The sequence below is a fragment of the Mastigoproctus giganteus genome, chromosome 10 (assembly GCF_048544385.1).
Source record: "Mastigoproctus giganteus isolate SK-2022 chromosome 10, ASM4854438v1, whole genome shotgun sequence".
NCBI lineage: Eukaryota > Metazoa > Arthropoda > Arachnida > Uropygi > Thelyphonidae > Mastigoproctus > Mastigoproctus giganteus.
Window position 1 is genome coordinate 19775990 of NC_143584.1, and position 12232 is coordinate 19788221.

At 36.2% G+C, this 12232-nt stretch overlaps 1 protein-coding gene across 1 annotated transcript in view; it reads right to left on the minus strand.

Moving 5' to 3' along the window:
* Positions 1 to 498: 498 nt before the first annotated feature.
* The window catches only part of LOC150078831 (U6 snRNA phosphodiesterase 1), a 49240-nt gene continuing 37506 nt past the window's right edge, over positions 499 to 12232 (minus strand). Inside the window, exons 6-7 of the mRNA XM_090382400.1 lie at positions 5606 to 5686; positions 499 to 612 (exon numbers count right to left, since the gene is read on the minus strand). Coding sequence (XP_090238526.1) covers positions 499 to 612; positions 5606 to 5686 — 195 coding nt within the window. The remainder of the gene's footprint in view (positions 613 to 5605; positions 5687 to 12232) is intronic.

The following is a 12232-nucleotide window of genomic DNA, read 5'->3' on the forward strand; positions in this document are numbered from 1 at the left end:
CCCACTTCATCAGTGGAGCTCACAAATGCTTTAAAGGAAGAAAGGAGCATAATAAAACATCTTCCATGATCCAGTGAAGCAGTCATTTTGGCCAAAGTTGGGCCAATATGCTATTAATTTTTTGGAATAAATACAAGTTTTGTTCACAACTGTGTGTCCTATGACTTTTGGTAGGATAGTGTATAAAATAAAGATACTACCACCATATTTTTAGATATGGAACTGAGCTGAACTGAACAGTAACCATCCAAACAGCCTATATGGCTGTTTGGATGGTTAATGATATATTTCTTCATTTATTATGAAAAGCGGAGAATGAAAAAAAAAAAAAAAAAACCCTCAGTCAAGTTTGGGGTTTAATATAGTTAAAGCAATTAAATGATCAAAAGATTTTAAAATCAAGGCTTGTTTTTTTACACAATTTATTATAAAGAATCATATATTTATATACGCATATTTTACACATTTTATTTACATATATCAGAAACCGATAAATTATTATCTGTCTTTTAACTGCATGACAAACATTTTGTTCCCACTTTTGCAGTTAATTTTTGTAACTGCAACAGTTCGACACTCAGGATGCCCTTCTGTACAACTGTGGAAGGCAATCTAAAAAAGAAATCAGAATTTCACTGGTTTAAGCAACTTCATAAAATAACTCTGCAAAGAAATGAATTTCCTCTGCTTTAGCTAAAATTATTTTAAATTCAGCTGAAGCAAGGATCACTTTTATTATAAAATACTACAGAACTAACTTGAAGTGTTGCTGCGAATTTATCAAGAAATTGCCACAACTTTTATTTATCTTTTTTAGGGGTTTTGCAAAAGAAATAAGTTTGTAATCTGTTAGCAAGCATACACAACTGTATTACACTATTAGACATGTAGAGGTCAGAGGAATCAGAGCTCCAAAATTTTAAGCATGGGCATTTATGAATCTGTGAATAACAGATTTTTCCCCCCTCTTCTGATCAATGATACTAAACAACTAAAACATGTAATAAAAGAAGGTTTGAATTCAGGTTTCCTGACTTGAATCATCCATCCTGCATGGCTGAAATTAGCCAGTGCACCTACTGGCTAAAGCAAGAAAATTTTTTACATTACTGAGAGCATTTTGGTCTCCAAGCACTTGGCTTGAGGATCAGTTAATATTAAGCCATAATTATACACTAATAACTGAAGTTACCAAAATAAAATTACCTAAAAAGAAAAAAAAAAAAGATATTTATGCTTATGCAGTCCATTTTCGGTAATTTTTTAAGCTCCTTCTGTAGAAAGTAGTTGTTCTGCATTACAATGAGCACTGTGGGCAAAGAACATGAAAAGCCAGCACTAAGGTCTGAATTTCGTATATATATGAAATACAAAGTTGTTGTTTCTAAGAAAACTTGGTCAATTAAATCATCTATATTTGATTTGAAATAAAAACGTTATAATAAAAAGGTCCTGATTGGTGATAGAGATAAATCCTATCCTTCTTCTTCAAACAGTAAAAGTTTAATTAGAAATTATATATTAAAATTGTAATTTTTAATTAATTATTTATGTTTTAAATAAGAGAACAGTACCATAAAACTTTTAAATGTTATTAAATTAAGTTATATGCATTTTTAAAAATGCAGGAAGGTACAACATAATATTTGTGATAGCTATGCAGTTTCTGAATGGGAAATACTTGGCAGTGGATACACTATGCTAATGCAGTGATACAGTTGTCAAATAACTTCTAGAAAGTCTGAAGTTAGATGAGATACAATTTAGGTTTGAAACATTGTATTAAGCCATTTAAATTACAGGAATTTATTGTTTAACATAATAGATGTATTCCTAAAAAGTGCTGAGTGAAGTGAAATTGTGTTAGACCATAATTTTCATATAAGATATTATGTAAAAAGTGGGGGTTGGCACCCAAACTAGAATAATAAATTTCAGGGTGCGCCACAGGATAGTCTTCAGCTTGTTGCACCATTAATCCTCTAGTAGGTGCACCAAAAAAAGTAATGCAGGCTATCACATTATGTGAAATATTAAACTTTTTATTCAAAGGAAAAAAAAAAAAATAAAAAAAAATTAAGAAATAGTGCACTTTATAATTCTGTAAAATAAACAAATAATATTTAGTAACAGCAGATCTTTTTATTCAAAGAAAAATAAAACCTTCCCAGCTATCTCATTTTCAATGTGGAGCATGAGCAATCAAAATCAAAATGAAACTTTAAAGGAAAATTATAAACAGGCATAAGTGTATCATATTTTTTCTACAAACAGGGATTCTCTTTAGATATTATTTAATATATCCCTACATAAAAACAATCAATTCCACAGTTTTAAATGGAAGACTATATTGAGCACCTATGCTGAGTGTGGATAGAGTAAGAAAAATATATCCTTGATTAGGCATATGGTTAATCTTGTCCATAAACAGCTTATCAGCTGCATGACAGTTATAATGGCTGCAAAAATGAAACTCTGCAATAATTCTTATTATGTGTGAGAAATGAAAACCAGAATGTCATGCAAATTGATAAAGATTATACATACTTCTTTATAATTATTCTTTAAGAAGAATATTTTATTTTTTTTAGTAGTGGCAAATTATGCAAGAAACCAAGCTTATAGAGAATCAGCCTCAGCCAAAAAAACAAAACAAAAACCCAACACTTTCCCATTTCACCTGTCCATTCCCTCTAACAATTTATCAAGCTCCTCCCTCAGGCTGAAGGCAAATTTCTGCACATCCAACCTTCAACCCTCCTCCAATTTGAATTTATGCCTCCTCATGTGTGTAGTATAAGCCAATAGAAGGATTCCATTAGCATGGAGTTCATTCAATCTGGTTCACATAAAAAAAAAAAAAAAAAAAAAATCAAGGTCTTAAACATCTCAATTAGATCTCCTCATAGGTGCCTAGTCCCCAAATGGTGAAATTTGCAAAACTGAAGCCTTTCCTAGTAAGAACACCCTTTTGCTACCCCTCACTGATCTTGTTGCTCTTCTCTGCACCTGTTCCAGCAGATCCATATCCTTCCTAAAATGAGGCTTCCAGACCTGTAGGCAGTACTAACTAGAATAATAAATTTCCTTATTAAATTTCCATTGCCTTATACAATGAAATAATCACTTCATTATTGCTGCTGGAAAAATTCCTGTATATCAATGACCAAACCACATGGACTGTCTTAGCAGCCTCATTACTGCTCAGAGAACTTCATATCTGACTGCACAATTACCCCCAGGTCTTTTTCATTCCATGCAGCTAGAATATTAATCTGGAATTACTGCTCCCCATATTTGTACCTTGCAATTGTCAACATTAAACTTCAACAGCCACTTCTCAGCCCATCTGCCTAATTTGTCTAGATCTTCTTTCAATGACATAACCTGATTACTGTAATTAACTACTCTGCTATCTTTCATATCATCAGTAAACTTAGACATTGTCTTCTCCCACTCAACCATCCCTTTATCCAAACCAGTAATTTGCCCTTAATGCTACACCCGTCCAATTTTTATAACAGTATCAAAAGCTTTCCTAAAATCCAAGTATACTTGTTTTTTTGGATCCTAAAAATTATTTTTTGCATCCAGTTCCTTTGTTACTGCATCACAGTATCCAATCAAATTGATCAGACAAGTTTGCCTCTTTACAAATTCGTGCTGTGACTGCAGCATAACTGCATTCCTGTCTAGATGGTACTGCATTACTTCTTTAACCAGTGACTCCATTATTTTCCCTGTAACAGAAGCTAAGCTGACAGGTCTGTAATTATTTATGTCACCTTTTGATTCCTCTTTGTGAATTATAGATACATTTGCAGAGGAACCTCTCCTGAATCTAAAGATCTCATATGTTCTATTTTTTGCTGTTTTGTGTTTTTGTTCTGCATTTTGCGTTTTATTTACATCAGTTACCAATTTATGAGTAATCTAAATATAATTTTTAGAAGCCTATGCAGCACAGATGCAATGTGAATAAGAAATTGACAAGTAATAGGAATTAAAGATTTGAAACTATTAAACAGAAACTGGTTTTTTGGGGGGGAGGGCAGGGGGTTTGGAAAAGAAAGGTTCGGTCAATTCATTCATTTTACACCAATGTTATTAAGGCCATGAGGAATCAATTTGTGTCTGGAAGGAAGAAACCCTGCAACTCTCTATTGCTGAGACTGACCGACTTGGCCACGATATGAAAAAAGTCCATAAAACTTAGTCCTGTCTATTCAGGAATCGAACCCAGACCTTTTCCATATTGTGTGAAAAAGTGTCCACAAAATTTTCAGGTCCTAGAAGAAAAAAAAAAAAAAAAAAGATGACACCACTGAAAACAAACACTGATTACTGCATCCTCCCTCATTTGGAGCAACCGTGCGTAGCACACGCTTCTTGATTAGACTCGGGGTTCGAGCCCATCACCACCAAATACGGAGGATGCGGAAAGGTCAGGGAATGACCACCGCATATCCTGGAGCAATATGGCCTTAGTTGCTAATGCTCCTAAAAAGAAAAAAAAAAAAAAAAAACTAAATAACAAATCCTCCCTCATTTACTACTGAAAAAAAATTGTGCATTTTGCAGGATGAATTCAATTTCATAAGAATTTTTGATGTCAAGATTCTAGCATTTTCTTTGTTTGCAATTATATTAAGTGGTAATGAGCCTCATCTCTGAACCACATTCACCTAGTAACAGCAGAATTCTGCTACACAAAGTATAAAAACTCAGTAGAGAAGTTAATTCTTCCTCATTTACTGCTGTTATCAAGTTTTTCTTGGTTTTTATAGTGAATCACGCTACACTATACCACTATATATTATATCTGTACGTAGCATGTATCCACCAGCTGATTTGAATGTTGTATGTACCAGAGAAACCTGGAATAACTCACGAGAGAAACACCCCACTTCCTCCACTGAGAATGGCTAATTCCTCCGGCTTGTGGCAAAACAACTACTGTCACAGAGGATGTCATCATCGAGGTTTATAACTGAATCTTGTAGAGATATAAATGCATATCTTCTCAGATTATATTAAAATTCAAGATTTGTTTAAGCCGGGAGAGAAATTTGTAAAATAGAAGAACTTAGACTTCTAAGAAGCATATTAGATAAGTTCAACATTATTTTCATTACTCATCAACCTTTTCCAACTGACTATCTCCTCCTGTTGCCTTCACATTTTTGATTAATTCAAAATTTTTTACTAACTTGTTTTTCACCGACCTATCATGTTTTACAGTGTTAAAATGCATAATAACTACACTTATACAACAGTGACTGTCTGATAAAACGTTTTAACGATGCATGTGTTCCCATAATTTATTAGGACCATTTTAATTATTACTATGGCCAAGGTTATTTAATTGCCCCCCCCCCCCCACACACACACACAACACTGACATATAAAGTCAGTGTTGACATTATAACAATAAAGGAGTAATTTACTTTAAAACCATTGTATTTTCTGTGAGGACCATATTAAAAAGCAAACACTGCCAAATTTTTAGCAAATTTTGCAAATTAAGTAAAAATAAATCAATATATTGAACTCATTTGATAAAATAACATACAAACAAACTTTTCAAATGTAATCAAAAATTAACCTGGAGATCTGGCATGATTTTTATTATTTCTTCTGAACAGTCTCCAATGGTAGAGGCTATGCTTAAGTGAAATGAAGGATTCTGAAACAGTGAATCAAAATAAAAGTACATTTAAACACAAGAAAATGTTATATGAGTTATTTTAATCTTCATCAAACAATTTAACTAAATTTTATCCTTTACATTAATATTATATACTGATGACACACCTCCTACAGTGGTTTTAGGGTGTGGCTAACCATATGTGTGCTTTAGTAATTCATGTATGCTGAACTTAAAACTGATAACCATTTTTCTCTAACACATACACATTTTGAAAAATATCACACTCCTTTTTTTTTCTTCAGAAATGATACTGGATTTTTTATTAATAAAATTAGCAATCACTGGCTACTGACTTTTCTAGTATGATAATGAAAAGAACCTTCCAGAAGTTAAGAATGCACACTGCCAAGACAGCATTATAAATAAGTGGCCAGCAGATTGCTAAAATTAATCTTTCTTTGTATTGTTTTAGCCCATACAGAATAATCCAAGTAAAATTGACTTTATATGTTTTGTAGTGCCGTGTGGTATCAAGAGGAATTGACATACAGGAATTTTGCTAGCAGGGATAAAGATGTGATTATCCCCTTGTATAAAACAAAGGTAAGGCCATTACATTGTGTACTGCATATAGGTCTGGAGGCCTCATTTTAGGAACGATGTAGAGCTGTTGGAATGAGTACTGAGAATGGCAACGAGATTGGTGAGTGAAACAAAGGGTTGCTTTTATCAAGAAAGGCTTAAGTTTTGCAAATTGCAGTGTTTGGAGACTAGGCACCTGCAAGGTAATCCGATTGAGGTGTATAAGGCCTTCAATGGTTTAAGCAAGCTCAATGCTGAGAGGATTCTTCTCTCTTGCTCAGATTACGCACCTGAGAGGGAAAAATTCAAATCAAGGAAGGATAGTTGTAGAATAGATGTGCAGAAATCTGCCTTTAGCCAGCAAATGGTTGATTACTGGAACAAACTCCCATCCGTTGTGGAAGTAGACAACTTAAATAAATTCAAGGCAGAAGCAGATAAACTTTTGGAGTGAATGGATGGGTGAAATGGGAAGTTTTTTTTTTTTTTTTTTTTGGCTGATGCTGTATAAGCTTGCTTTCTTGCATCATATTCCTCCGCTAATGCTGATGCTAAGTGGCTACATAAACCTGAAATATTTTGCTTCATCTATGGTAGCTTGTCATAAAAAAAAGAAGGAAAAACATTATAAAATTTATTAAAAAAGTTGTACAATAGATGTGCTTTCTTTTTTTTTTTTTTTATGTGAACCCCAAACATGAGAGGTATTAGAACCTATAGTACTTAGTACCGTGCTTGGGTTGGAGATTGAGAAGACGAAAGAAGATATTTGTTGACATTGGACTTGAACTTCTGTAGATTGTAATTTTCAGGAAATACGTATGAAGGAAGGTTGTTCCAGAAAACGGCAGTTGAATGAATAAATGAGGAAGATGAAAAGTTGTTTCTGTGGGTTTGAAGTTGGACAGTAAATGGATGTTGGCTGGTGGCGGCACGTGTTCGGACTGTTTTGAAAGAGAGCGCGGGAATTATACAAGCCAATTCAGAAGAACAGTGCCCATGGAAGTATCTGTAGAAGAGGCATGCAGCAGAAACAGTGCGTCTATGAGAAAGCGAGTGGAGAGACTCTGTTAGAGATGAATCATTAATTAACCTAACTGCCCTCTTCTGAATGGAATCAAGAAGCCTGAGAAAGGTTTTGGGGGCACCACCCCAGATGTGGGAACAATATTCCATGGCAGGGTGAATTTGTGATTTATACAGAGTGAGCAGCTGTTTGGAAGAAAAGTAACACCGAGAGCGAAAGAGAAAACCAAGTTTTTAGATGCAGAGGAAGCAATATTTGTAATGTGCTTGTGCCAAGAAGATTAGAAGTCAGGGTAATTCCCAAAAGAGATATATCATTTTGCCTAGAAATCGGAGTGTCACTAAAGATAAGCATAGGAGCAGAAGAATCCTTTTTGCAAGATATAAGACAAGACTGAGTTTTAGAAGGGTTGAAATCAACTAAGTTGTCTTTGCCCCACTGGAGAATTACCTGAAGATCGGCATTTAAGGAATTGGTAGCAGATTTTCGAGAAGTTGAAGCTGATTGAGCAGGACAAGGTTTCTCAAAATGGAAAGTTGAATGCAATGTGCTATCATTGTCAAAACTATGGACAGGATTTCCAGTCAATGGAAGAAGGTCATTGATATTCAAGAGGAAAAGAGTGGGGGAAAGAACTGAACCTTGGGGGGGACACCGGCATTAGTGGAGAAGTTAGAAGACAGAGAGCCATCTACCATCAACCTCAGTGAGCGATCAGAGAGAAAACTGGATAACCAATTACTAAAAACAGTTGGCAAACCATAAGATGGAAGCTTGTTTGGAAGACTTTTATGTCAAACACGATCAAAAGCCTTTGAGATGTCAAGAGCAACTACTTGTGTTTCACCGAACCTTTCCATTGAATTAGTCCATAAATGGGTAACATAAGCCAGAATATCACCAGTGGATCGACACTGACGGAATCCATACTGGCGATCGTTGATCAGACGGAAGGTTTCTAAGTAGTTTAAGAGTTGGTGGTTAATTGATTTCTCCATTACTTTAGAAAGAGTAGAAGTAATTGCAATGGGACGATAATTGGATGGGAGGGATTTGTCACTCTTTTTTAGGAACTGGCTGGATATGAGCAAATTTCCAAGCAGAAGGAAAAACACCTTTGGAATAAGAAAGTGAAAAAAGGCGGCAAAGAATAGGAGTAAGTTCAGGAGCACAGGTTTTGAGAACAAGTGGAGAAATACCATCAGGACCTGGAGCTTTCTTAGCCTCAAGATTCATCAAAATCTTTCTGATATCCTTTTGACAGAAGACCACAGGAGGCACTGAATGGAGTGTGTTGGGAATGGTGGCAGGTGTTTTACCAAGATCATTAACACATGAGTTGGAAGAAAAATGGGATGCTAGCAAGTCAGTTTTATCCTTGGCTGAAGTGACAACAGAACCATCTGGTTTGGACAGAGGTGGGAGCAGAGATGGGCAAAAGTTGTGGCCAATAGCTTTGGCAAGAGACTAGAATGCTCGGCTACCATTAGGGCAAGAAGCAAGTTTTCTACTCTTAGCCTGTTCAAACTCTAGTTTGGACTGATTAATAACTGCTTTATATTTGTTGCGAGCTTTGGTGTAGGCAGAAAATGAAACTGAAGAATTAGAAACAAGCCAATTACGATATGCAACATTCTTCTCTCGGACAGCCTTAGCACATTTATTGGAAAACCAAGGTTTAGATAAAGGACAAGATTTTAAAGTGGAGTGTGGGATAAAGGATTCCATTCCTGCAAGAATAATTTCACTGACACGATCTGAGCAAACGTTGACATCAGAAGTTTTGAAACAGTAATCCGTCCAAGGAAAAGAAGTCTCGCAGGTCATCCCATTTTGCATTCTTGTAATGCCAAACAACACGAGGTTGGGAATAGCCATGAGATAAAGGCTCCATTGGAGAAGAGACAACACCAAGTTGTGATCTGAGGTGCCTAAAGGGCCACTCACTTCGACCGTGTACTTAGAAGGGTTGTTTGTGAGAAAAAGATCAAGCGTATTGGCTGTATGATTAGGATTGTCCGGTATTCTTGTAGGTAAATGAACATTAGTAATTGCAAAAGCCTCAGCATCTCGACCTGCTGGGTCGGTGGGACTAGAAAACGGAAGCCGGCTGGAGTTGTGAACATTAAAATCACCAAGAAAAATTACCTCACCGTTAGGAAAGTTGGACTGGAGAAAGTCAAGTTGCAAAGAGAGGAAGTCAAAGAGCTTCGAGTGATTAGTGGAGTTGGGAGAACGGTAGATATAACAGATGAATTTGACATAATGAGGTAGAGAGATTTTAAGCCAGAGAAGATCAAAGAGAGGAGATTCCAAATTGCCAAGCCTCTGACAGGGAATATCAGAACAGACATATGCACAAGTACCAGCTTTGAGGCGAAAGGAAATCGTACAGCGAATAATTTGGGCATCTGAGATGAGCAGTAGTTGAATCAACCGATAACTGAGATTCTGTCAGAAAAAGTACATGAGGTTTGGCAGACTGCAAGTGGAAATGGACATCGTTGAGATTAGAATTGAGACCACGTATATTTGTGAAATGTATTAGGAAGTCCTTGGGAGGTTTAGATCTTTTCGCAGATAAGCTTGCTCTATTAGTTTGACAATTCATGGTGTATTCAATAGTAAGATAAAGTGGGTGGGACATGCTGTATGAAGTAATGAAATTTTTGGATATGGCGTACATGTAGTAAGAATATACCCAGATCCTTTACATAATGTGGCCTTGACAATGCTCCCTGCATACACACTACTCGGACTCCCTCCAGTCACTATCTGGCAGAGTAGAGGGAGCAAGATTATACACTAGCTGATCCGGAAGCCTCCTAGAGAGTTACCAATAGGTTCGTTCCGGTGTACTAACTGGTGGCTGGCCTGCGAACACTGTTTTAGAGCTGTACCCTCGAAATGTAAGGAATATTGGATCTCACCACGACGTTCATCATAACCTCAAAAGTCATCAATCATACTGCATGATGGAAGAGATAGGGAAGGGTTGACCGGAACTTAGCTCTAGAGACTAAACATGGGTTCCACCACTTCAAGCTTCCAATAAGCAAAGTGGTGGTATTTCACCGGTTGATGAGAGTCATCTACCACCTAGTACTGCCTGGTAACATAGAGGGGCGACGTTTCTCCATGTGGTGTGGGCGCCCCACCTCAACCCCTGCTTATGTTGGTTCACACCTGGGTGGTCACCCACCATGTACTTGTGCATGGAGGTTATACCCAGGATTACTAATATGAGATCTAGCAATGATCCATGGCTATGAGAAGCAGTTTTTGAATAGCAAAAGTCCATTCTTTAAAACAATAGTACCAATTTTTGCCTGCCCCCCAATGCAGAAAAATAAGGTCCCTTGCTATGAACATCAAATGACTGGGATAGATGAATCATAACGAGAGGCATGGCATGAATCTGTTTGCAGTTTGTATAATACACTATCTGAATATATTACCATATGTATTTTCACATGGAGCATAACTCTAGGTACTATTTCATCTTAAGAAAATCTGTAAAGAAAATAAAAAGATCATTTAAATGTGACAGATGTTCTCGTGTCCCCCCCCACCATCCAAGAATGATAAACTTTTCTCATCACTCCACATTCCTCAAAATTCCTTGATAGCATTAGTAGTGGCATATGATGCAAGAAAGCAAGCTTATACAGCATCAGGCAAAAAGAACACAATTCCCATATCACCTATCCATTCCTCCAAAAGTTTGTCCAGTTCTTCCTTGAATTTATCCAAGCGATCAACCAGCACAACGACAGATGGAAGTTTGTTCCAGCAATCAACCACTAGCCAGCCAAAGGCAAACTTCCACACATCCACTCCGCAAGCACTACTACTTATATTGTTTTTTAAGGTCCCAAGACGGAATAAACCCAGATATAACCTTCCCTCTGCTTGATTTTTAGCTTTGGGAAAGGAATGATACAGGCTAAATTTTAGAAAACACGAATTGTGCAGTTTTTTTTTCACTTCGCAGAAATCATTCCTAGTGCAGGTGACATTTATTTCATATTTAATTCAAACCTTTGGGGGGGGGTAACAGGCTGCTCTATTTACAACTCATATCTAGCTATTTATCTTTGCCTTTGGACACACTCTTCAACCTTTTCTTTTTTAAATTCAACATTATTTGTTTACTTTCCTTGCTGGTGCAGTAATTAGTGTCTTTTGTGTGTATGCATATTCATTATGATATCAATAAATTTTATTAATGACATAATTATAAATATTTATCATGTTTGTACAGTAATCCTTAAGATATTTTTAGTTTAATTCAATAAAATCTTTTTAAATTTTTAATTTTTTTAAGCAAACAAAAAAGTTGAAGGTGCCAAAAATAAAGAAAGGAAAGTGTAGTATAGTAAGTGTGTAGGTTTTCAATTTAATACAAACCACTGCTTCATAAAACCAGTTAGTTTAACTTCGGTTCCAAGGAAAATAATGGAGTCACACATTAAAGAAGTAATGCAGGATCATCTAGACAAGACTTCATTTATAAAGGGGGAAATCTTGTCTGGCCAATTTGAGTGGATACCCTTATGTGGTCACAAAGGAACTAGATGCAAAAAATAATTTTGATAACATATACTTGATTTCAGGAAAGATTTTGATACTGTTGCACATAAAACTGCTGTACAAATTGGAGCAGCATGGCACTGGGGCAAGTTGCTGCTATGGATAAAGGGATGGTTGAGTGGGAGAAGACAAGAGTGCTAATCGATAGACACTGCTCTTTGTGGGCTAATATCATTAGTGGAGTCTCCCGGGGTTCGGTGTTGGGCCCATTGTTGTTTTCTATATTTATCAATGATACTGATGAAGGTATATCAGGCTTAATGTCCAAGTTTGCAGATGATACAAAGGTTGGCAGGGTTGTTAATGATGGTATGCTACTGCAACAGGACCTAGAAAAGTTAGGCAGATGGATTGAGAAGTGGCAACTGAAATTTAACATC